General features: G+C 41.6%; 3 protein-coding genes and 1 long non-coding RNA gene across 4 annotated transcripts; 2 read left to right on the top strand and 2 right to left on the bottom strand.

The window, feature by feature from the left end:
• The first annotated feature begins 887 nt into the window (after positions 1-887).
• On the top strand, positions 888-1,439 carry LOC145909709 (uncharacterized). Its single transcript, XM_082997063.1, has one exon. The coding sequence runs from the start codon at positions 888-890 to the stop codon at positions 1,437-1,439; it is 552 nt and encodes a 183-aa protein (XP_082853189.1).
• Positions 1,440-12,396: 10,957 nt separating this feature from the next.
• LOC145909708 (uncharacterized) lies at positions 12,397-13,077 on the top strand. Its single transcript, XM_082997061.1, has one exon. It carries the CDS (start codon positions 12,403-12,405, stop codon positions 13,075-13,077), a length of 675 nt encoding a protein of 224 aa, XP_082853187.1. The 5' UTR covers positions 12,397-12,402.
• Positions 13,078-24,314: 11,237 nt separating this feature from the next.
• On the bottom strand, positions 24,315-25,321 carry LOC145909707 (low affinity immunoglobulin epsilon Fc receptor-like). The gene is made up of 5 exons (XM_082997060.1): positions 25,282-25,321; positions 24,994-25,060; positions 24,910-24,933; positions 24,636-24,786; positions 24,315-24,546 (listed from the first exon to the last, which is right to left on the bottom strand). The coding sequence occupies exons 1-5, from the start codon at positions 25,282-25,284 to the stop codon at positions 24,315-24,317; spliced, it is 477 nt and encodes a 158-aa protein (XP_082853186.1). The 5' UTR covers positions 25,285-25,321.
• A 148-nt stretch (positions 25,322-25,469) lies between these two features.
• On the bottom strand, positions 25,470-26,165 carry LOC145909277 (uncharacterized). The gene is made up of 3 exons (XR_014403129.1): positions 26,067-26,165; positions 25,726-25,770; positions 25,470-25,516 (listed from the first exon to the last, which is right to left on the bottom strand). It is a non-coding gene; the product is annotated as an uncharacterized LOC145909277 (long non-coding RNA).
• Positions 26,166-26,204: the final 39 nt, after the last annotated feature.

Below are 26,204 nucleotides of genomic sequence, written 5' to 3'. Positions count from 1 at the left end.
GCGCAACCTCGTCTCCTTGTTGTGCTGGGTTCTGTTTACAAAAAACGGCTGAAGATAATAAAGGTAATTTTAGTCCCGAAGCGGTCGCAACCGTGAAACGAAATTTCTATGTGGACGATTGTTTGTAATCCGTCGAAACTGAAGATAAGGCGATCAAATTGGCTGGCGAGTTGCAGGATCTGTTGCAACTTGGAGGGTTTCGGCTCAGAAAATGGGTAAGCAACAGCGAGGCTGTGTTGTCGTCAATCCCAGCCGAATATAGATCCGTGCAGTCAATTGTGTTAAATGCTGATGTGAAGAACATGGAACGTGTGCTCGGAGTGCTGTGGAATTATCGCTCCGACATGTTCGAATTCGACATCAAAGTTAAGAAGAAGCCTGCAACGAGGAGAGGAATACTTTCTATGGTCAGTTCTTTGTTTGACCCTTTAGGATTCGTTGCACCGGTAATATTGCATGCACGAATGTTGTTGCAAGAACTTTGTAAAGAAAAGTATGACTGGGATCAGGAAGTTCCACCTGATATAGGAAAAAGGTGGAATGCATGGACTTCTGAACTTCCACGTCTATCGTGTATTAAGATTGAAAGGTGCTTCCAGACAACCGCACATGAAGTCAAAAGGTATGGTTGCGTCTTCACATGTATGACTGTTCGTGCCGTGCATTTGGAGGTTGCGCACTCGCTATCTACCGACTCGTATGCGTTCAGAAGGTTCATTGGGCGACGTGGGAAGCCCAGACGCGTATTTAGTGATAATGGCACAAATTTTGTGGGTGCGGAGCGCATACTGCGCGAATCCCTGGAAAAATGGAACCTGAAACACGTCGAGGAACGTCTACGTCAGTGAAGCGTTGACTGGTCATTTAATCCACCCGCTGCCAGCCATATGGGTGGCGTCTGGGAACGCATGATTCGTTCAGTGCGTAAAATTTTGAACGTCTTGTTGGGACAACAGATGCCTTCCGACGAGACTCTGAGCACGCTGCTCGTCGAGGTCGAATTCATCTTGAACTCGAGGCCTCTCACCCCTGTTAGTCTTGATCCGGCCGACAGAGAGCCGCTGACGCCGAATCACCTACTGTTGATTGGGCGACAAGAAACGTCGTCACCAGGAATATTTGTGAAAGAAGACAACTATGTTCGACGACACTGGCGCCAGGTCCAATATTTGGCAGACCAGTTTTGGATCCGATGGACAAACGAGTACTTACTGACGCTACAGACACGTCAGAAATGGCAATTTCCCGAAAGGAACCTCGAGGTTGATGATCTTGTCCTGTTGGTGGACACTTCGGCCCCACGAGGAAAATGGTTAACCGGAAGGATTGTCGAAACGTACCCGGATAAGTTCGGGTTCGTGCGTAGTGCTTTGGTGAAAACACACGCCGGGTCGTTCAAGCGACCAATCGCGAAGTTGTGCCTGATAATGAAGGCTTGAGTGTTTGTTTGTTCGTTTTCGTTCTCGCTGTTTGTGTGTTTAGATGTTCTCATGGGTTCGTACATCGTCGGGGGGTATGTTACAGCGAGAATTAACGCTTCACTGATTTTATCCTTCACCAGTATAGCGTTCGTATTCATCCGCGCATGCGTCTTTAGGACGACATGCTTGTAGTGTGCAAGGATGAAATTGTACTGTTAAACTTTTGTTATGTTAACTAATTTGATCCTGTTTCTATTTGAATAAGGCATATTAATGTTAAACGTGTCGATGCTTATTGAATCTGAATTGGAACGTTGATGAAGCCACTAGCCACAGGCTAGTAAGTACCTGGATCCCACACAGTTGGTATGTTCAGTTATACATACGTTTTGAACTTGTGATGTGCCCGACGTGGTTTGCGAGTCTTTAATCTTTTTAATGTAAACGATTAACTAAGATGCAATTGTTAACTGTGCTGGGAGGCATATCTGCGTTGTGCATTGTTTTAATATTCTACTGTGACGTAGCAATATGCTATTATGAATGTTGTGGTTACAGAAAACCGCTACGCTCAAATTAAACGAGACGGCCATTCGGACCAGGAGTGGGCTGTTGTGGTGGAGAATTGGGTGGGCGCGTTTGCTTAGTGGGACGAACGGCGCAGGACCAGGCTGCGCACAAGCGGTCGTAACAAATAGAAAAGGTTTTTTGAAAATGAAAGCCAAAGCTAAAATGCTGTTATACATTAGTAATAGTAAACGTTTCGAACACTAACTGCGTTCATCATCAGTACTACAATGAGTGCATGCAAGACTTGCATTTTCAAAGTTATAAACTCCAAATATTTTGCACCCTAGAAAAGTTTTTTTTCTCTAAATGTGCAATGTGTTTGTAATGCAGACATGATATTTACCGATGTTGTTTGCAGATGGCCAGGCTCCACACAAGACTCCAGAATTTTTGATACCAGTTTACTTAAATCTAATTTTGAACCTGGTGTTTTCAATGGCGTTCTTTTAGGCTATGGAGGTTATCCGTGTCTTTCATATTTAATGACACCTTTGCGAAATCCTATATCAAGATCTGAAAAGAGTTATAATAAAGCTCAAATTAAAACAAGAGAGTAATAGAAAGAGCGTTTGGTTTACTTAAGCAAAGATTGCAATGCCTAAAAATACCACTGAGAACCCACCTCGACACATCAATGGCCACCCCAATTTGCCTTCACATCCTAGCAATCACACATCATGAAAACTTTGATAATATAGTTCCAGAGGAAGAAACCGACACAATAATAATCACTGAAGCAGATACATCCATTGACAATCTCCACAGAAACCAAATCATTAGAGAAACCGTTGTGCCACAAGCACGTAGCAAATGCATTGGAGCAAAAAGAGGTGTGCTTGTTAGCACCTGAAACAAAGACAGACACAGACTATTCTTTTAGCTGGCGTGGATAAAAAGAGGATTTATACCGATTAAACGCTGTAAAGTTTTTCTTGCAACTCTAATAAAAAATATAATTTAAACAAATCCTTCTGTATGTCAGGTCGACGATCAGTATTAGAAAGGGTAAACAAGATTCCGTTACATTTGCTCCACAGCAATTGAAAATCATCTTAATTTGTAGTTTAACTCTTATCAGTGACAAAACTTTCGGTGACAAATTTCGTAAAGATTTAGTCAGTAAGTGAAAGTGCATATCATCGCCCTATGGACCGCATTCAAAAATATTTGAACGAAAGTGTGGACTGTAGATGGGAGCGCTGGGTAAAAAAAAATCAGAAAAAAACATTGGGAATGACAGAGAAAGTGTGTTATTTTGACCCTACAAACTCCTTTATGTGCCCTTGTGCCTATGACGTCACAATGCTGATGCCAGCTTCGCTGGCGCGGCGGAGCCGCATCGCCTTCGGCAGCAATTGTGACGTCATAGGCACAGGCACAAGGGCACATAAAGGAGTTTGTAGGGTCAAAATAACTACTATGAAGTAAACAATAAAAAGGAATTGGCACAGCACAGCCTTATTATTCACCTGGCACAGTATGGGTTGGAGGCACAGCGTAAGGAGGGAGAAGTAGAAGCTGTGCCTGTGCCCAGACCAGGTATATAAGGCAGGTGCAAATGAAGAGTAGATCAGATATGAGACTGAGGTCAACGAAGAAGTTGGCCACTGGTGGGATTACTATACCTGGATATCCGCACTGTGGACCTGGGAATACTGTAGGAGAGCCAGTAAATGAATTGGACGAAGCCTGTAGAGACCACGACATCGCATACGAAAAGCTCGGACCAGAGGCGTATTGGAAATTTAATAGTGCAGATCGTGCTTTGGTTGGACGTATTGGTAATATCAGTGGGCCTAGTGCTGGCCTTGTTCGTGCTATATTCAACGGTAAAGAGAAGGTACTCCCTTCGATGTCCCCTACACCTAAGAACTTCGCGAGGATTAACAAGATCAACGAGAATAGACGATCTCAGAGATCTAGGGCTAACGCTGGAAGATCCTCCACGCTACCGACAATGAGCAGAAAAAGAACAAGCCCTAGGACAACACCTCCAACAAGTCAACTTGATATGCTTCAAATGTCTGACGACGATGAATGGCTCAATGACCTGGACAACGAAGATGATGGCGGAGATGGAGGTCCTCCAGCAAAAAGATTAAGAACCGGAGAAATACCGCAAGGCTCCGGGGGCGGAGGAGGAAGAAACCCAACACTAACAGTAGGAAGACCGCGTTTCACACACGGCACAGCCCACGTTAAAGGCGTCAGAAGAGGTATCATGATGTATGGCAACTATGGCACAGAGGTGGGAGCTCTAACATCATCATCGACGCTATCTTTCCACCCATGGGTACCCTGGAACAACACAGGAGAAATAGAAGGCTTCAGCTTACCTGTACAACCTGCATCAATGATAGTAAGCAGCCAGATGATCATGAGACAAATGAGCTTACTGAGAACAATATCACCATCATACCTCAACTGGAGATACTACACCGATAGAGGACGAGACACAGACATCTCAGACTTATCAACCCTGAAACAAAATTACACCAACTATGAAATGATCAGATTCAAGAACTGGCACATAAACCTATGGCCATGCGCAGCAATCAACAGGCAAGAGGACTCAGGCAGGACAATACCGTTGCTATACCTGGACATCGCCTGGGACAAAGACACAATAACCGGAGGGGGGGAACGATTCGACAGAGGAACCAGTAAAAACACGGTGGCGGGTCAGTTCAACTACCAGATGCCACTGATGTCCAACCACTCAGCAGTACGCTATCAACTGGGAGACAGCATCACCAAGATACCTATACAGTTCCTACAAAGAGACCAACATCGGATCAGTGAAAGTGATACAAACAACACAGGCACAACCGTGCAGAACTACTTCGAGACTCCCTGGTTCGACATACACGAGCTATCGCACGCACCTATCTGCAAACAAATGTGGACGCAGATGCACGTTTACCAAGAGAGTATAAAGAAAGACTTACGTGCAGAAGTATATACCAGTGCCGACCAGAATTATGCCAGCAAGACAGATAATTTTATTGCAATTCCATATACTCTGGAGGTGGATATTGAACTCTCATTACCCCGCTAGACACAGCCTGTTATTTATTATTGCTTTAGCGTTGTGTTGATGTTGAAATTTATAATATATGTTGTGCCGTGCCAAAACTTGTATTCGTTTATAGATGCTGCAGGTCGACCTAGACAAAATAGTAGACAATTATTTTAAAAATGACGTCAATGACACAAAATGCGACTCTATGCGCAAGCGAAGACAATTCCGCCGGGACATCGAGGAGTCCGAGAAAAGAAACTATGAGCGAGAATGCGAAAGACCCGCAAAAAGGCAGAAAGTGGGCCTTCACCACCGAAACTGGCAAGCCAGGGGTGTGGCAGAGTCCACATGCAACGATCTATATCGGGCCCCAGGAGAAGGGGAATTCAAACACATATCATCATCATGGGCTCTTCATATCGAAGAGCTCAGGCTCTTCGAAAACGGGGAACCCTGTCCCCAAAAAGACCGTCAGCAAGCGCCTAAGAGATCTAGGCATCAGCATTACGTACTTGGGAGCGGTCAAGGATCTTGCGGCGTACATTCAATATATGTACAAGCATCTCCAGAACGAGATTCCACCAGAGCTGGCGGCCGAAGTGAAAAAAACCAAGTACGCAAACGGACAAAAAGGACACTACGCGCAGATAGCGGAGGAAGTCGTTCGAGAGCAAACCGTCCATGAACTGTTTCAAGGCAAAGCTTTTCGAGCGAGACTTCTCGTATCCGGAGCTTCTGGCCAAGAGAGCGTATCAAACAGCGGTGTTCGGAGTACAATCAAGAAAAATGAAGAAGGCCTTTCGAAAGATGGCGAGCAAGAGCAAGCCATGGAAGGTAGAAGAAGGCGTAAAGATCATGAAAGACATCATCGCTCAAGCCAAAAACATCCGCTGGAATGGCATAAAGTTAACACATAAAGAGCTGATGATAATACTAGTGCAAGCAGCATTGGAAGCGCGAAACCAGGAAGAAGACGGCATAACGCTGGCTCCCCAAATCGTGCTCCATGGGGAGGCGGGTAAAGGGAAGACCCTCTTGGGCAAATTCCTTTTTCCGCCAGAAGTCGCTAGCGTTATGACGAATGATAGCGCGGGGGTGGGTCAGATGGCACTCCGATTCAAGCACAAGGTCTTGAAAATTGATGACGCGGGGTCAGCCCTGTTTAACGACGACAAGCTGATCTCGGCCATCAAGTTTATGTTTCACAATAATTGGAGTGCCAAGACCCACGGGGACAGACAGGACAACAAGGCGACTTGTTGCTTCATCACCACCAACCTGTCTGACCCCATAACCCGCCTATCAAGTCTGCAAGATAGAGCCCCAATGGAAAGACGCTTCGTCGAAGCACATTAGCCACAGGACGCCGAATCACCATCAACGGGTCCTGAAAAAAGAGTACTAGGGAGCGTAACAGATGACATCGTCATCCAGTTGGCAAAAGACGTCGTGGAAGAAATAGAAGCAGGCCTACCGATCGACGAGGATCTTTGTCTAATTGCAGACTATATCCGCGACTTCGTGGCTCAAATCTCAGCAGAAACGAGTGACAGCGAAGAGGACGAGATGGAGAACGAAACCGTCGCGGATAGTGAAGTACACCCCATCGCATAGGAACAAAACCGAAAATAATCACGCTCTTGCAAAAGAATCTTTTGGTGATTTCCACTCATCGTTTCCCGTTTGTGGTGCTTCGTACGGAATACTGGTTTGATTATTGTTAGACATTTCTATCGGAAAGTTTATGGGAAAATGACAAGCACTTCTGGCTGTATAGCCTTTCTGAAATCTTGATACTTTTTTCTTCCTTTTGGGTTAACCTTTTCTTATGGTCTCAGAACATGATTACTGCTCAATGCGAGGAAATGCTCACACAAAGTCTGCCAGGCGTGCCATTGCCAATAATGCAAAGGAATTCAGGCAGAAAAGAGAAGTATCCCCCTGCCCTGAGAGCCTTCGCAACAACTTTACAGTTTTATTCAGCAAAGGCATGTGAGTTTGTGCGTAAAACATTCAACTTGGCTTTACCCCATCAGGACCAAATAAGAAAGTGGAATGGGCGAAAACCAACAAACCCAGGATTTACCAGACCTGCATTTGATGCGATTAAGGAAAAAGTCAAAACGAGCACAAGAGGTGGGCAGAGAAGTTGTATGCTCACTCATGTTAGTTGAGATGAAAACATGTTGCCTGGGATGGTCATAAATTCCGTGGTTTTGTTGAACTTGGGAATGGAATTGATGACGATGACTCTTTGCCTATGGCCAAAGATGTGTTAGTAATGATGGCTGTATGTCTGAATGATGCATTAAAAGTTCCATGTGGCTAGAAGTAAAGGTTTGCATAGCATAGCTAGCAGATGTTGGTGCAAATGTCACATCCTTAACACGTGATGGTCCTTCCTGTCACTTTGCCATGCTCACAGAATTGGGTGCAACTTCAAACCCTTGCAGTACCGTATTTACTCGATTGTATGCCGCCCTCGATTGTAAGCCGCATGCGACGGTGTTCAAAAATTAATATAAGCCGCCCTCGAATGTAAGCCGCACGTCGATGTTAAAGACAAACTTAGGTGCCCTACAACAATAATTGTCAACAAATCTGTCGTTTAAAATTGCCAGATACGCTGACAACCTTGGGCGATAAAACATACTGGTACGATGGTGCGAGTTGATGGTAAATTTCAATAAAAAACAGAGCGCAGACCAAATATCTGCGTGACATTAAATGATGTAAGCCGCCCTCGAATATAAGACGCCCTCGATTGTAAGTCGCACAAACGGTAGGTAAAAAAACTTTATAAGCCGCGGCTTACAATCGAGTAAATACGGTATTCAATCCCACTTTCCACATCCATTCATCATAAGCAAAAAAAATCCATGTCTTGCTGGATGTGTGCCATGTACTAAAACTTGTAAGCTTTGTACAATTTCCAGAAAGTCATGCTTCTGTTTTACTACAAAAACAAAAAAATGCAGAAGTGGCTGGATTCCCTGGTGTGGATGCAATAGACTGCACCCACATACCAATAAGCTCACCCGGTGGAGATGAAGCTGAAATATGTAGAAATAAAAAAGTTTTTTTTTCTCTAAATGCGCAATGTGTTTGTAATGCTGATACGATATTTACCGATGTTGTTTGCAGATGGCCAGACTCCACACATGACTCCAGAATTTTTGAAAACAAGTTACTTAAATCTAATTTTGAACCTGGTGTTTTCAATGACATTCTTATAAGCGATCAAGGTTATCCATGTCTCCCATATTTAAATACACCTTTGCGAAATCCCATATCAAGATCTGAAAAGAGTTATAACAAAGCTCAAATTAAAACAAGAGAGTAATAGAAAGGGCGTTTGGTTTACTTAAGCAAAGATTCCAATGCCTAAAAATACCACTGAGAACCCACCTCGACACATCAATGGCCATCCCAATTTGCCTTCACATCCTAGCAATCACACATCATGAAAACTTTGTTAATATAGTCGTTGGGCATTTTTGACTTGACCGTAGGAACGGATGATGAACAAGGCCCTGCATTATCTTTAGGCTGACACAAGAAAATCATCAATAAATGTGATCAAAAAAACAGTTGTTATAAATGCCCTGATACCTCCTACATTAAATTGCAAATATTTCCTGTGGTGTACGAGAAGGTGAGGAAAACGAGGTATAAAATTTATAGAGCACGATTGGGAAAAAGAAGAACATTAACTGAAAATTTAAAACAATAAACTTGAAAATGTTTAGCTTTTTGTTTTTTATTTACGTTTTTTTCAAACGTTAAAGAAACTTCAATGTTTTTTATTTAATCTATTAAAAACTGAATTGGAACAACAACAAAAATCTGGCATCCTACAAAGCTTCCAACTATTGGCTGCTGTTCGGTTTTTCGCAACAGGCCACTTTCAAAAAACTGATGCTGATATGCAGTCAGAGCAGCATCCCAATGGTTGTCAGCTGGGTTTTTTGTGGCATTTTTCTGTCATTCACACATTTTTTTGGCGAATGACACAAGAAATAAAAGCCGTTTCGTACACATTGTCCGAAAGGAAATTGACAGGTAGATTATTCGAGCGTCTCATAGGTAGGCGAAAATTCCCTTTGTGTTTCCCCGGACGTCGCTTTTGTGATAGACTGCACCCACATACCAATCAGCTCATCCGGTGGAGATGAAGCTGAAATATGTAGAAATAGAAAAGGTTTTTTGAAAATGAAAGCCAAAGCTAAAATGCTGTTATACAATTAGTAATAGTAAACGTTTCGAACATTGACTGCGTTCATCATCAGTACTACAATGAGTGCAAGACTTGCATTTTCAAAGTTATAAACTCCAAATATTTTGCACCCTAGAAAAGTTTTTTTTCTCTAAATGTGCAATGTGTTTGTACTGCAGACATGATATTTACCGATGTTGTTTGCAGATGGCCAGGCTCCACACAAGACTCCAGAATTTTTGATACCAGTTTACTTAAAATCTAATTTTGAACCTGGTGTTTTCAATGGCGTTCTTTTAGGCTATGGAGGTTATCCGTGTCTTTCATATTTAATGACACCTTTGCGAAATCCTATATCAAGATCTGAAAAGAGTTATAACAAAACTCAAATTAAAACAAGAGAGTAATAGAAAGAGCGTTTGGTTTACTTAAGCAAAGATTGCAATGCCTAAAAATACCACTGAGAACCCACCTCGACACATCAATGGCCACCCCAATTTGCCTTCACATCCTAGCCATCACACATCATGAAAACTTTGATAATATAGTTCCAGAGGAAGAAACCGACACAATAATAATCACTGAAGCAGATACATCCATTGACAATCTCCACAGAAACCAAATCATTAGAGAAACCTTTGTGCCACAAGCACGTAGCAAATGCATTGGAGCAAAAAGAGGTGTGCTTGTTAGCACCTGAAACAAAGACTATTCTTTTAGCTGGCGTGGATAAAAAGAGGATTTATACCGATTAAACGCTGTAAAGTTTTTCTTGCAACTCTTAATAAAAAATATAATTTAAACAAATCCTTCTGTATGTCAGGTCGACGATCAGTATTAGAAAGGGTAAACAAGATTCCGTTACATTTGCTCCACAGCAATTGAAAATCATCTTAATTTGTAGTTTAACTCTTATCAGTGACAAAACTTTCGGTGACAAATTTCGTAAAGATTTAGTCAGTAAGTGAAAGTGCGTATCATCGCCCTATGGATCGCATTCAAAAATATTTGAACGAAAGTGTGGACTGTAGATGGGAGCGCTGGGTAAAAAAAAAATCAGAAAAAAACATTGGGAATGACAGAGAAAGTGTGTTAGCCTTAATGACAGCTGTTGCCAATGCTGAAAGCGAGGAAAGTTTTCAAAAATGTTGGAGCAAATTTCAGTCAAGCTCTTACTGGAAAAATAATGAAAGGATTTAAAAATGTACTAAATAAATCATCAATATTTCCAATCTAAGCATGCAGAGAAAAGTTATTGGCAGTTATTTTACGCCTTTGAAGGCTTGCTGCAAATTGGTCCTTGATTATAATGCCAGATTTAACTAGAAAGCCTGCTGCAACCTATTTTTTTTAAATTTCTGATCAAAACTAAAAAGGCTGCATTTTCCTGGAATGTGTTCACAACAACACCAAGGTAAGAGTAGTGAAAATTTCATGTTTAGTTGTATCAATCATCTCTGTCCTTATTCACAGGATCCTTTCAGAAGCTGTCTAATCCCGTAATCCCATGTACAATTGAGTGTCAGAAAAGGCTGAATGGAATGTTTCATACCAGCCCAATTTTGATTAATTTGAAACAAATATACAGAAGATGTGATAGTTTCATAACATAAACTTGTGCCATGGCATTCCTGTCATATTTGTTTTATTTTGACAAACAGAAAAGGTTTACATAAGCCTGCTTTTGTATTTTATGGTTCATTGTTGTTCACTTAATCCTTTTTTAAATAACATGCAGTAAAATTAAACAAACAACCAGTTTTCATTGACTTGTTCTATTACAGCACATCCAGCACCAAATGAAAACAGTTCACACACAAGTATGTGGCTGTATCAAGCCAAATAATAGTTTCAGTTACTAAAAATTGTTTTTTTTTGTGATGGAAAATGTACATGTCACATTCATAGGGACACGAGTCTCAAGCAAATGCAATGCAAACCCTGCAATGCATTTGTTTCCTTCAGGTCTCCAAAATGCAATTTAGCAGAATTCATTCAACACCTGCGTAATATTGATCAAAATCGTACTAAAACTGGAATAAGCACATCCTTCTACCCCCTGCAGCATACTCACGTAATTGTACAAAAACTAGTTAATTACATTTGAGTTTTATTGTAAACAGCACACCCTATACGCACAACCCCACTTGTCGCAATTGCCTTCAAGCTGACTTAATCGCTTTAAGCCGTCCCGTAAACCACTCTCCGCGTTAGATCGAAGGCTGAAACGGCTTAAGACGCTTGCCTTTTTCTCTGCGCCGAAAACGAGACAGTAACCCTGTTTACATTGGGAAATCACTAGAACCCAGCCTCTGTGTAAAAACCGACTCCAGATTTACGTCACAATTGTGGCACAAAGTGAAACAAGGTTTACAAACTGTTTATTTGAAAGCCAATTGGAAGTTTGCTTTGTTGCAGGGTAACATTTCAGTTGCAAGAAAACAATGATTCGGATGAACTTGTCGATTCATGCTTCACTCCGAAGGAAAAAAAACAAGTGATACTAACCATCGGAGCGCAACTTTTTACATTCGGGGTAGATGGCAAACCTGCAAATAATTTAGGATAGTTATCGTCAGTCATTTCGCTTCACATGTCTGGAGTATTGCTGAACAAATGGGCCTACATGGCTTTCATAAGCATAGGTGAAGTAGCAAGTCACCCCATGGTAAAGGCATTTTAAGGATTACTGGCAGAAGAAAACCTTCCGTATTGTGCTGCAACGAATTCATAATTAACGAAATTATAGGTTATGTTTTTTTGGCACTGAAGGCTCAAATTATACTGAAACAAAAGGTACTTACCTGAAAGGTGACTTGTAAGTATTGTGCATTGAGGTCTAAAACCGAGTATTTTAATGCAACAGGTTCATTTGCTATGCATTGGAGAAGGAATCCTGTGCTTCATGAAGAAAAATACTGATGTGATCTCCAGTCTGGAACCTGTAACAAATTTTGTAAACAACTTGTTAGGGGGAATTAGTTTTAAAGTATTGTAGCGGCCTCTCTAACTACGTTTGCGCTCCTACAGCGAACCGGACAAATTGCCTTTTTTCTTTTACTCTCGTCCCTCGTGGTTTATTCGCCCATTGTGTCATTCCATTAGTTTGTACCTCGAATAAACACCTCGCTACATTTGGTGACCCCGAGCGTGCAAAAACGTTTTTTTGCATTATGAATGAAACCGCAAACTCAGAGAACGCTGTAGCCATCAAGCTACCTTTGTTTTGGACAGCTCAGCCACGAGTTTGGTTTCGGCAAGCCGAGGCGCAGTTCGCTCTGAAAAACATTACAGGCGATCAGACGAAGTACTATTATGTCGTTTCGGCCTTAGATCAGGACACAGCAAAGCGTCTACTCAACCTGCTGGACAATCCGCCCAATGATGACAAGTACGAGTCAATTAAAGCACGATTGATTGACACCTTTGGTCTTACGCGTTCGCAGAGGGCCAGGCAGCTACTGCACATGGGCGATAGAATGCCATCCGCTTTAATGGATGACATGCTGGCTTTGCTTGGTGATGAAAAGGAATGCTTTGTTTTTCAAGAACTGTTCTTGGAGCGCTTGCCAGAATATGTACGGACACGACTGATAGGAGAGGAGTTTCGTGATTCGCGACTCTTAGCACGCAAAGCTGATGCGATATGGACAGGAAGTCAGCCGTCTACGGATTTCGCACTTTCCAACGTGCGTCGCAGCAAACCTTCCAAGTCTTCATCAGGTTTGCCACAGATAATGCCCGATCCGACGTCGCTTTGTTTTTATCATCGTCGTTTCGGCAAAGATGCGATAAAGTGCCGCCCCCCTTGTGCACTGCAGGGAAACGACGAGGCCGGCCATCATTAGTTGCTACGATGGCCGGCGCAGTTAGTAGTCTTTTCTTTGTGTGGGATAGCTCAGCGGGTCGTAATTTTCTTGTTGACACCGGCGCCGAGATAAGCGTCATACCTCCCACGGGACTAGAGCGCCGCACCAATCCTCCTGGAAAGGCTCTAGTCGCTGCTAATGGTACTCACATCCGGACGTACGGTTCACGTCTAGTCACCATGAATTTTCCTCCCGGCAAATTTCAATGGAAATTTGTTCTGGCCGAAGTTTCCCGGCCGTTACTCGGCGCTGATTCCTGCGGGCAAATTCCCTTCTGGTTGACCTCAAGCACCGACGCCTAATCAACGCCGAAACCTTCTCCAGCAGTAAACTGGACAAAGCAGCGCAATCGGCTCCCCACCTTAACGCCATTTCCGCAGGCACATCGGTCTATGCTCGAATGTTGGCTGAATTTCCAGGGATAGCTTCTCCCCATTTCTCGCAGTCGCTTCCTAAGCATGGAGTTCAGCATTTCATCCCCACCAGCGGACCACCCGTGCACTCTCGCGCTCGACGACTTCCTCCCGAAAAGCTCGCCCGCGCTAAGAAAGAATTTCACAACATGCTACAACTGGGAATTATTAGACGCTCATCCAGTCCATGGGCTTCGCCCCTGCACATGGTACCAAAGTCGTCCGGTGGGTGGCGCCCATGCGGCGATTACCGCCGTCTTAACGCTGCTACCCAGCCTGATCGTTACGCTATCCCCCACATCCAAGATTTTTCGGCTCGTTTGGCCGGATGTCGAGTTTTCTCCAAAATTGACCTTGTTCGCGGCTATCACCAAGTTCCTGTGGCACCGGATGATATTGCGAAAACGGCGGTTATCACGCCTTTTGGCCTTTTCGAATTTCTTCGCATGCCCTTTGGTTTGAAAAACGCGGCACAAGCCTTCCAGCGACTTATGGACACGGTATGTCAATCCTTGGATTTTGTGTTCGTCTACCTAGATGACATACTCGTCGCAAGCAAGTCCCTCTCCGAGCACTACGACCATTTAAAACGCCTTTTTAAGCAGCTTTCAGATCATGGCCTCGTCATTAACCTCGGCAAATGCCAGTTTGGAGTATCCAAAATTGATTTTCTGGGACATCGGGTTGACACCAACGGTGCACGACCTCTTCCCAACAAGGTTGAAGCCATTCAGAATTTCCCTCGCCCTACTACTATCAAAGGACTCCAAGAATTCGCAGGTATGGTAAACTTTTACCATCGTTTTATTCCTGGGGCTGCACGCATAATGTCACCAATCTACGAATCACTTTCGGGCAATCCTACAAAGTTGATTTGGAGTGACAAGCTAAATTCGGCTTTCTCAGAGGGAAAAGTCGCCCTAGCCCGTGCCACACTGTTGCACCACCCTTTACCCGATGCGCCGACCGCTGTAACTACCGATGCGTCACAGCATTCCATTGGATATGTGCTTCAACAATTTATTGACAATGCCTGGCGCCCACTGGCCTGTTTCAGCAAACGTTTACCACCCGAGCAGAAATACAGTGCCTTTGACAGAGAACTACTCGCCTTGCACCTTGCCATTCGTCACTTTCGATATTTTCTGGAAGGTCGCGTGTTTACCGCTTACACGGATCACAAACCTTTGACTTTTGCTTTTACTAAAGTGTCAGCTCCATGGTCATCGCGACAACAATGTCATTTAACCGCGATTTCAGAGTTTACCACAGACGTGCGACACATCGCAGGCAAGCAAAACCACGTTGCCGACGCACTCTCGCGCGGTTCCATTGATGCTGTTCGACTACCTCTGGATTTGGATTATTCGTCATTGGCAGCCGCTCAGTCCTCTCCCGAAGTTCAAGCGTATCGCACTGCTGTCACTAACCTTAAACTAGAGGACATACAGCTCGATCAATCCGGGACCACCATCCTCTGTGACGTCTCGTCCGGCTCACCCCGTCCAGTTGTTCCAACATCATGGCAACGCAAAATTTTTGACATAATACATGGTCTATCGCATCCGTCGATACGGTCTACACGCAAACTTGTCGCATCCAAGTTTCTTTGGCACGGCTTACGCCGCCAGGTCACCCTTTGGGCGAGACAGTGCATCCACTATCAAAGGGCAAAAGTCCAGCGCCACACTCGTGCGCCTCTGGCGAACTACCCACCCTGTCGTGCACGTTTTCAACAGATCAACGTCGATATCGTCGGTCCTCTCGCACCTTCACAGGGAAACAGGTACCTTTTTACCATTGTTGACCGTTTTACCAGATGGCCGGAAGCAATTCCTATGCCAGATGCAACCACCCTGACGTGTGCACGGGCCTTCGCGTTCCATTGGGTTTCTCGTTTCGGGATTCCTTCCGACCTCACATCGGATCGCGGCCCCCAGTTTACCTCGGAGTTATGGACGGTTTTCACCCAACTTCTGGGAATCCAACTACACGGAACAACTGCGTTTCACCCTCAGGCTAATGGCCTTGCGGAGCGATTTCATCGGCATATGAAGAGCGCCCTAATGGCACGGCTAGCAGGCCCCAACTGGGTAGACCAGCTCCCGTGGGTTATGCTTGGCATCCGGACTGCTCCCAAAGAAGACCTGCAGGCATCATCGGCCGAACTTGTTTACGGTTCTACCATAACGGTACCCGGCGATTTCTTCCGTTTCGGCCAATCCTTTCCTACCCCTCAAGATGTCATTCCATCGTTGAGGGACACAGTGCGTCAACTGGTGCCGACATCGATGTCACGCCATGGTTCCGTTCGCACAATGCTCCCACAAGCGTTAAGCACGACCCCGTACGTTTTTGTACGCAAAGATGGACACCGACCCCCGCTTACGCCGCCATACGATGGCCCATATCGCGTCCTTGATCGCAATAGCAAGACTTTTACGCTTGCCATTGGTGGACACAATCAGGTCGTTTCCATCGACCGTGTGAAGCCTGCACATGTCGACCTCACACAACCGGTACAGGTGGCTGTGCCTCCTCGCCGCGGTCGACCCCCGACATCAACGCACCACCCACCGCCATCCGACCCGGGGCTGTCCGAGCCGGTTTCGCACACTTCGACTCCGCCTTTTCTGGCTCCACCTGAACCCTCGCATACATCACTGGGCCCACCGGAGCACCAGCCCAACTTTTCACATTCAGGCAGACACACGCGCACGCGTGGCAACATTCGTATTCCACTTCGTTTTCAGTGTTGATATATGTCCGTTTCTGGAGGGGGGTCATGTAGCGGCCTCTCTAACTACGTTTGCGCTCCTACAGCGAACCGGACAAATTGCCTTTTTTCTTTTACTCTCGTCCCTCGTGGTTTATTCGCCCATTGTGTCATTCCATTAGTTTGTACCTCGAATAAACACCTCGCTACAGTATCACAATTACAAGCAAATAACTGCCAAATGACAACATTCAGTAATTATGAACAAAAATGCTCATACAATAAAAATCAATGCTATAAGGTGGAGTTTTGGTTTGAGCCAGTTTAGGTTAGCCACACTCGTGTAAGCGTTCAGCTAGCATCGGGTTACGCCATACTAGCTAGTCGGCAACCACGCTAAGCGTCCTGGCCTAACGGTCAACCACATTCATACATAAGGAGAGTTTAATTTTAATCAGAAACTCATCCCTGTGCAGAACGTTTAGCCTTTTCAGACTTATTTGGTTGGTTGGCCACACTTGCGTTCAACTAGGCCGCTACCTCCAGAAAATAATGGTTGTTTTTGTGAAATACAAGGATGAATAATTAGGATGTAACCATTGATCTACAATGGACAAACAAAATATTTTTTTTTAGCATTTTCAAGTGAAGTACCAACACATTTGATATAAAACCACTGTTTGCATCGAGTGCATTCAATCCAGTCCAGTTGTAAAGGGTCAATAACATTATCATTGCATGATTTACATATTTTTTGTCCATTGTATTATGAAGGCATTTTCCGGCAATCAAACTTACGATTTCAAGCCTATAGCTGTGCGAAAAAGTGTTTTGCTGGAGACTTTTTCCAGTTGCTAGCCATTTGGCATACATACAAATCATTACTCCACAACTTGATCCATCAAGTTGTTTTGTTCTTTGAGGAGTTTCCAAAGCAGTAACTTTCCAACCAAATTTTGTTGTTAACAAATAGTTGACCATGGCTTTTGCGGTTTTTACATTGTTGTCGGTTTGCAAACAAGGCATTGTCAATGGGTCTATGTAGAACATTTTTCGGCTAACAATGTCAACAACAAGCAAAACCCAGTGGAAACCTGAGGGGTTCCAAGGTATAAAAATTGCTTGTTTTGCCTGCAAATTTACTCCTTCCAAACTTTTTTAATTGAAACTCTCCTTTGCAATGTTTGAGCCACAGTAGAACAAACATACAGGGTATGCTGGTACATGTTTGTTAATTGCCATAAGTAGCTGTTAATCACTTTATCATCACAAAGCCAACCAACATTAAATCTGCTGTCACATTGTTTCAAGGTATGAACTTCATGTTGTGGCAATGAGTCATCAAGGGATTTTAACTCCAATAGGGTAATTAAATGAGGACCATTTTGCAAAACCTTACTTGAAGCATTGTAACCCTTAATGTGAGCTGTGATGTGTTGTTGTACTCCTGGTTTTTCACTCCTATCATTCATTAACTCCATTTCACTTGTTTGTTCACAAATGGCTGCCTTTACTGTTCTTTGTTTCAAAGTGGTTGCATGAAAATGGGTTTGGCTTTGGTCGCTTGCGAGGCAACTCATCATGAGAACCTTTTTCAGGGAATGTTGATTTTAGCTTAGATATTCGAAGACCGGCATCATAAGAACATGCTTTCGAAAATTTTGTAATAACTGATTCAATATTTGAAATGCCTTCATCTGTGACTGCCGTATTTTGTCTAAAACAGTCACTGTGTTTAACAGTATATTCACTGTCTTGGCGGCGAAAACTAATCAACTATCATCAAGGATATATTGATCGACTTGAGAGCACAGATACATGTGTACATGCAAATGCGTACTAAAACACACTGAAGTAATGAGACGTCATTGCAAACGCTCACCGAATACTTGTGACTTTTAATTTAACTCCTAATTCCTTAAGGATTGTTGCTACTTGAAACAGATACAAATTGTTACTAGTTTGACACATACGAGGGGCCAAACGGATCTTTTAAATCTCATGTTAAAACATGCAAGATTTCTATTGGCATAAAATATTAAATAAACGTTAAGGGGCAACTTTTCGCTGTTACATTCATCCAAAACTTGCTTGGAACTGACATCAAGAGAGGTCTATCAAATGCTTCATCAAATCAAGAACTTGCGACCTGTGGTTTGTTCATCAGTTACCGCAATGTTTTCAGGTTGAGTTTTTGATTGGCTTGTGGTGGTATCCTTGATTTCTTCATTTTTAACCACAAAATCAGAAACAGTTTCAACTGACAATTGGTTTACAACCGCTAGATCCAAAACCATGTAAACCGAATTGGAATACCATTCTGGCAAACTATGCCAAAACATGTTTGCATGGTAAAAAATTGTGCAAAAAATCATGACATGTGCACTTGGGAATGTTTTTTTTGGTCGATTTCGAAGGAAGTTGGGAATGTCTGCATTGTAACTTCGGTAATTTTCTTGTTTGTATCTAAACAAATTTATGAATAAATTAATTTTCCTGGATACCCAAAAATTAATGTTAAGAGGTATACACCTTACTTCTCATATGCATTAGGTAAAAATTCCTTGTGCAAAATTGTGATCAAGCCAGACAAAGACTTATCTGTCCTAAATCGAATGTTTGTCAAGTATTTTTCCAAACCAAGCTTGATTAAAGGAGATGAAGTGCCCTGTTGTAACTATTTTCACATTCGGCACTAGCAACCCCTCTCATAAGACTAAGAACTTCATCCTTGTCTGAGCCAACTTGGTTTTCAGACTTTTGACCCATCGTTCCCATGCTTGTTCCCGGTGAAAATCGCAAATAAGGACATGGGTACCCAGCTAACAAATTAACGTTTTGTAAACGTTAATAAAAAGTTATTGTAGGACGATAAGACGTTGTATGCAAAACGTTTTTTTGACGTAAAAGTGTAGACTACCATCAACGTTGTTAAAACGTTATTTTCAAATGTTTTGCAAACGTTGTGTTTTAACGTAACATAGAAACGTTAGCACAATCACGCATTCTTTCGTTGTCTCCTTTACATGACTTAAACAAAACGTTATTGTCTGCACCATTCTCATGATGTTGTTACAACGTACAAACTCAACACAAGGTCGTATGTTAAATCCTTCATTTGCATTAATAAAATATTGTTGCTGTGCAGTTATAACATGTGTTGCCCGGTTGTGAAGCTTAAATTAGGAAGCACCATTTGAAGCATAATGATGTGAGCATACCAAACTTAAGTTGTTGAAGCCATAACATGAACAGATTTCCTGCATTGGCACTTTTTCCAGAACAATCTATGCTTGAAAGCTACATTGGTGTACTCTAGTAACCACCAAGATTGTGGTGAGGCATTTGATACAGTAACAAATCTCCTTGAAACACATTTTTAAAAGTATTTTTGTTAAACTTTCTTTTTTAAATGACATTTCACACACTCAAGTTAATAGAAAGGGTACGTAGCCAGAAACAGTTTCAAAACAACTGGTATCGACCTTTATCAATCCATTGTTAATTTCTGGTGATTTAAATTTTTTATTTGTGTCACAATCACAGGTATATAAATGCACCAGCTTTTTTAGTGCAAGGATTACAATATTCGTTTAGGGGTTCTAGAAGAAGAGTCAGGCGCTGCCCATTTTGTGGCGATTACTTCACAAACGTCACACATCATAGAAAAAAGCACCTGGATATACCTAAAGAAGATTTTTTTGTATTACAAGACTTTTTCAAGATACCAGTGTTCCTTATGTAAGATAGTTGTATTGGGAATCAAGAGTCATCTAAGATATACCAAAGGATTCTCAAAAGTTTTTTGAAGTCATGCATATTCTGGATGCATACAAACACACACTACGGAAATAGAAACAAAACCACTTCAGCACTGGCAAATTCTTATATAAAACAAATTCGGTCACTTGTTGGTGATTTTCAGCACCCACACAAAGTGTATGATGCTTGAGCAATTTCGTAGAATATATGCAATTACATTTTGAGGAAATCTGTCAACAATACAAGGTCAGTAAATTTGCCAGATACGTGAAAGAATGGTTGTGTAGACCGAGGCCTAAAAAGGAAAAGCGAGAAGTCTATGTGAAAGATCAATGTAGGCTTTTGAAGTACACCAAGGAAAACAAAAATAAAAGCAATTCAGGATGAGGAATTAGGTTCACTGTCGTTCAGTCAACTTCAACAACTATGTGGTGACGTTTTCGCTCGTGTTATTTGCCATCAGGGGTGCAGATCCTCTGTTTTTACAAGAATGATGAAATCAGAATTTGCCAATCATGAAATTACATCCCAAGGAAATTATTCAATATTAGTTAGCGACCAGAAAGAAATGGTTGCATGGTTCTTTCTAAAGATGAATATACAGATGCCAAAATATTGTCTAAACACATTTGGGCATATCTGGAAAAAAAGGCAGTGTCATGTTCAGAAGAGAGCAGGTTTCCGGCATTCTTTGGCAGTAATATAGGCAAAAAAATTACTGCCAATTGTTTTGAAAAACCTGTAGCTGTCACCCAAACTAGAAAATTGATTACCCGGGAAATTAGCATGAATTGCCTGTTTCAGAAGATGTGGGGCTGGGGCTATATATATTTTGTGTTCTTGTTTTATGTTATTCACTTGTAAAGTTGACGATGAATATAACAGGTTACCACATTATCCAGATTGTAGAAAACTTCATTAAAATTAGGGAGTTTGAGACCCCAGCTGATTTTACAAAAAGAAAGAAATTGGAGTATGGATATAGCAAGAGCGGGCCAATGAGGAGCAGGAGGTGGGCTTTTACGACCGCTACCACGTCGTTAAGCGCCATCCAGGAGACCCCCTCCATTATAATTTACGCGGGGCCACTGGAGAAAGGATCCAGCAACGAACCTCACAGGCATGGGGTAATAGCTACGAAGAGTGCGAGGCAAGGCCAGGAGCCTACGCCACTATCAAAAAAGTCAATTGTACGCAAGCTACAAGAAGTAGGTATAAACACCACCTACTTAGCACCTGTCAAGGACCTAAGCGATTGGCTGAAGTACGCGTGAAAAGGCGCCATCGAACTTATTCCTCCACAACTAAAGAAAGCGCTCAAGTATACCAAAAACTAAATTGCTATTGTTAAAAATTATGTGTTTGCAAAATAATAAAAGTAATTAAGTGGTCATTCCATTATAATACAGTCAAATTTTAGGCGTTTTGTAAACCAGCACTTTACAATTTATTGTATGTTTTGTGAGTAAGAACCAACAAAAAAATGTAAAGATAAAACTTGATTCCACTAAAACCGAACAAGCGTATCGACTCCTAAATATGCCCACACGGTGGCGCTGTTTTTGTCTCGAATAGTGTTAAATTTAACATACTTCCCATAGGGACCAAGGAACTCAAAAATAAGAAAAAATGACCAAAATTTAAATTATAAAATTTCGTGTCCGCTTTTTGTCCTACAATAACTCAGTTTCTGAAAAATTTAAGCATTTTAAAATTGTCCATCTTATACAAGTCTGACTACCAGCACAAAGTGCATTTAAAGCTGATTGTAAGCTAATAATGCCGTTATAATTAGTAGGCACACAAAGGTAAGCATTTCATAGTAAACAATTATTTGTAAACATACTAGTGTGAGTTATACAGATATGGAGAATTGTAGCATTGGAAAACGAAAGCCAGAGAAACCTTGCAACAGAGAGTGGTACGTCAAAAGGAAAAGACACATTAATGTGTTAGCAAGGAGGACTGGAATAGTACGTTTTGATGTCTGGGTAGAGTATGTCCGCACCACTATGAGGTTTATTTGAAAAGGTTTTCCTTCAAAAAAATAAATGTAGCAATATTTTTTAACTGTAGACCAGAACATTTAAGTATCTGAGTTTTTGAATTGTTTTCCTAGGAGATGGCACTTGTTGCGCTGTTTAGTAGCGTGTTCTTCTAAATGACCATGTATCCGACATCAATCCGGTATAAACAATTGTTTATTGAAGATGGCTCAAACGTACGGCGGCAGTCCAAGTGAAACCACAACATATGGAATAACGAATGCACATAGCAGAAAAAATCAACATTCTTCACAGGTCCACTCTCACCTTTTTGTGTGGATTGCTAATCTGGGGTTTGCCCAATCGCATGTATTTCCAGTAATTTCGCAACAAAATCGTATACCTAAAAGACTGACAAACAGTCGTCACAAAACCAGCTGAAACTACTTCCGCCTCCACAAAGGGGAACAGTCTCGGTCATAGGCGCCAACTTTGGAAATTTTTCGGGTATGCCAAATTATATGATGTCAGAAAATGTCTCTCGAATTTGGATGAAATACCGGATTGAGTTGATCCGCCAAAATGAGGTAAATCAAATTTTGATCCGGCTTCAGTGCGAAGTGCAGTGTAGTTGAGCAAGTTGACGTGTAAATTGTGTTTCGATGCATTTTAGCGCACTTTTGGCGAAATAAGAGACCACACAAATGAAAATGTTAAGTTTCTTGCAAAAAAATAGTGCAGTTCTGTTGTCGAACCTTCGAAGTTAGGTGACCAGCCAAGTAGTAGCAAGCGGTTACAAAGAAGTACAGGTAAACTAATGCCCAAAGTGTTTTTGTTTTACCTAATTCTTCCCGGCTTTTAAATGTAAAGTGAACATAACATCTGTAAATTGCAACATAGCTCAGATGCTTGCAAAAACAGCCAAAAACTATTTGCATTTTCTGGTATTAGGTCCCGAAACAGCTTCTGGGGTGCGTTTCTTCTGGTTTTATCAATAAAATTGTAAGTTTGTTGTTTCAATCAAAACTTCCAATGAAAACCTGAATATATATATATATATATATATATGTTTGAAAAGCATACAGCATCTGGCCTTTGATCTGTGATTGCGTGTGGTAAGACCGCATTGAATGTCAAACAAATGCTAATCCCAAAATAGAGTATTAAGAGATTTCTTCCACTCTGTTTTGAAATTACCCTTTAGTTGATAAAATACGATTTCTGAGAGTAGTTGCAATTTGAAACATACCAACATTTAGTAAAACATGGAACCTACCGTTGAACCATTGTCACCAACATTTCCCTTTTGTCCCAATGAACCCTGCGATATAAAAAACAATTAACGCCCTACAAACTTACCTTGAAATCTACTTTCACAAACTTACTGGCCCTCAGGAACTTCATTAAGTTTAACTAACTATAAACCGCAGTGGACTGACCTGGAAGTTTAACATATCTTGTCACAAACAATTATGCTACTTGTAAGTGAAACTAACTATAAACCGCAGGCATTCTTAAGTGAATTGTTGTAAACTCTTCAGCAAATTTTAATTCATGACATTTGTTTCACTTACAAGTAGCGTAATTGTTTGTGACAAGATATGTTAAACTTCCATGTCAGTCCACTTTATCAATTACATTGGTATGAAACAAAAGCATGGGCAGTATGGTACACGGTCTTTACGAAGTTCCTCTCCATAATTTAAATCACACGCAAGCGGATGCTGTTATGTCGTTTTACGCGTGAGCTTGAAAAAAATGATATCGGCTGATGTTTATCAATTCCTGTGACACAATACGAAATCTTAATCTGACTCGATGGTAATAGTCGTTCCTTACACACAAATTATTGTAGTACATGTAGTGTTTTTTGTTCAGTACATTTGCATCCAGCTGTGCGCTAAGCCCAAATTCAACAGTCTCTAACAAGATTTAAATTTGTCCATTGCTGAACTACAAACACTTCGCTACACGAAACAAAACTTTATTAATTTGTAGAAACATACAGGCTTGCAGTCGGCTGTTTACTTTTACCCGCATCGATAAAAGCTGTATAACAACAACAATACGTCCAAAGGGCGAAAACACTGCTCTCAACGGAGACATTATATTCATTTTATCACTTAAATAAAATACACTATGGGTAAGATATTTCGGGCTTCGAATTATTGCAAAATCTGTGATTAGCTTTCGTAACCGCAATGCTAATTTAAAATGACCCGCAATTATTTCTATGTTGTTGGAAAGTATTAATACCCGCGTTAATGTACGTTTTAAAGTCTTTATGTTGGAAACAGCTTTAGTGATAGCAGTAGTTTTTTTTAATGAAAGTCATAATGTTTACATCGGAGCAAATTCACAAAGGATCCGAGAAACTATCTGACAAGGAATATCATTCCAAAGACCTGGCCCATGAACATTGACACAATCTTCATTATTGTTGTGGTTGTTCGGTTCTCTCGGATGCCAGGCTGGGACTCCATCTTCCCACACAAATGTTCCTTCTGTTTGGATATCGGTCAAACCAATCGTTATCTCATGAAGCTGATTCCCGAAATGAGCAGCCACACTCCTAATACAAACAGTTAGTTCAAAAACAAATAAATACAGTTTTCGTTATATTTTAACATTTAAACTAATTCAAAACTCCATAAAAATAACCTGAAAGCAGTTTCATTTCTCATTCCAACCGAAGCAACTCGACCACCGATGTTTGAACATTCAGACCTCCCGTGTTCGAACCCTGGAGTGTGAGATAGGATCTTATAACGATAACCGTTGGTTGCAGTGAAACTTCCATTCCAACGCACATCTGTAAAAATTGATTATGTCCGTATTAGAGTTCCATAATAAAACTCCTACATTAACGTCCACACCGGACAAAACGTGGGATCGGTATTTTATCTTTTCTCGTTCGAAAGCGTTCGATACTCGCCCAGTTGGAGTCGTCGAAGTTGCTCTGTACAAAATAAATATTGTTAAATGTCATCAAGTTTTAGTAAGTGACATTTGTTTCTACCTTGAAGCCTGAGAATAGAACTGGGTTCCGTCGAATCTCCCTTCGCTCCTTTGCTGCCACTAGGGCCCTGTGTCCAAGTAGATTATTATGTTTGTGTTAAGTTGAACTACCAAGTAGGCCCATTTACCTAATGTTGTGAAAGTTACGTACTTATTTCCTGATTAAAATGTTTTTTAACGAAACTCGAATTATGAAAATAATTTGTCATAAAAAACAGCAAGGTAGCTACCCCAGACTTTGGCCAATAACAAACTTGTATAATTGCAACATATTTAAGTTGCAACTCACCATTGGCCCTATGGCGCCGTTTGCTCCTTTGGGTCCCGTTGGTCCCTGGACAATAAAACAATGTTCGTTCGAAATCATCGAGTAAAAATTAACACTTTGCAAAATAGAAAATAACTCTACACCGATTTCTGAGAGTAGTTGCAATTTGAAACATACCAATAGTTAGTAAAACATGGAACTTGCCGTTGATCCTTGAACCATGGTCACCGACATTTCCCTTTTGTCCCAATGGACCCTGCAGTAAAAACAATTAAACATGAATATACAAGTTATCGAAGGAAAAAGTCATAAAGACTGTAAGAATCATTCTGTGTTGCTAGTAATGAAAAACACATCTGTCCTTTCCTTAAAAAGTGTGGCAGACGCTCAGCTGTTGTGTACGTTTTTTTTTCAAGTAAAACAGAAATTTTTACTTAGAAATGTAACGGTTTGTTTCCAACTCACCATTGGGCCAATAGCGCCGTTTGCTCCTTTGGGTCCCGTTGGTCCCTGGACAATAAAACAATGTTCGTTCGCTTCAAAACTTTTCGCGTTATACAAGAAAGTTGTTGGATATCTCATGTTTTGAACAAGCAAATTGTCAAGCAATATTTTGTCTTTTTATGCGAAATAGAGCACTTCGGTAAGTGTTCATAAACACACAATAAGGGCTTTTTGTTGGCACATTTAACCAACTTAAAGCTCAAAAGCAAAACAAACTGAAAGAAGTTTCTAGATATGAAAATATTATTGTCGTTTTGTCGTAAGACATCATGCACCAAAAACATCCTGCATCATTCCCTCACCCTCTTTCCTGGTAATCCTCTGTGGTGACCAGCAACCCGAAATAAGGCGACATGTTTTCACAAAATTGGGTAAAACAAAAGCTAAATAACTTCCTTCAATAAATTCAGTGGGTGAACCGACTTACTTAAAGGCATTCA

Source organism: Ascidia mentula, chromosome 7 (genome assembly GCF_947561715.1).
Source record: "Ascidia mentula chromosome 7, kaAscMent1.1, whole genome shotgun sequence".
Taxonomy (NCBI): Eukaryota; Metazoa; Chordata; class Ascidiacea; order Phlebobranchia; family Ascidiidae; genus Ascidia; species Ascidia mentula.
Note: the sequence above shows the minus strand (reverse complement) of the source record. Positions and strands in the feature narration are given on the sequence as shown.

Coding starts and splice junctions, on each gene's coding strand:
- LOC145909708 (XM_082997061.1), top strand. CDS start 12,403: ATGAATGAAACCGCAAACTCAGAGAACGCTGTAGCCATCAAGCTACCT.
- LOC145909709 (XM_082997063.1), top strand. CDS start 888: ATGGGTGGCGTCTGGGAACGCATGATTCGTTCAGTGCGTAAAATTTTG.
- LOC145909707 (XM_082997060.1), bottom strand. Junction 24,934..24,993: donor TTCTATTCTCAGGCTTCAAG/GTAGAAACAAAT, acceptor TATTTTGTACAG/AGCAACTTCGACGACTCCAA. Junction 24,547..24,635: donor AGAAATGAAACTGCTTTCAG/GTTATTTTTATG, acceptor TGTTTGTATTAG/GAGTGTGGCTGCTCATTTCG.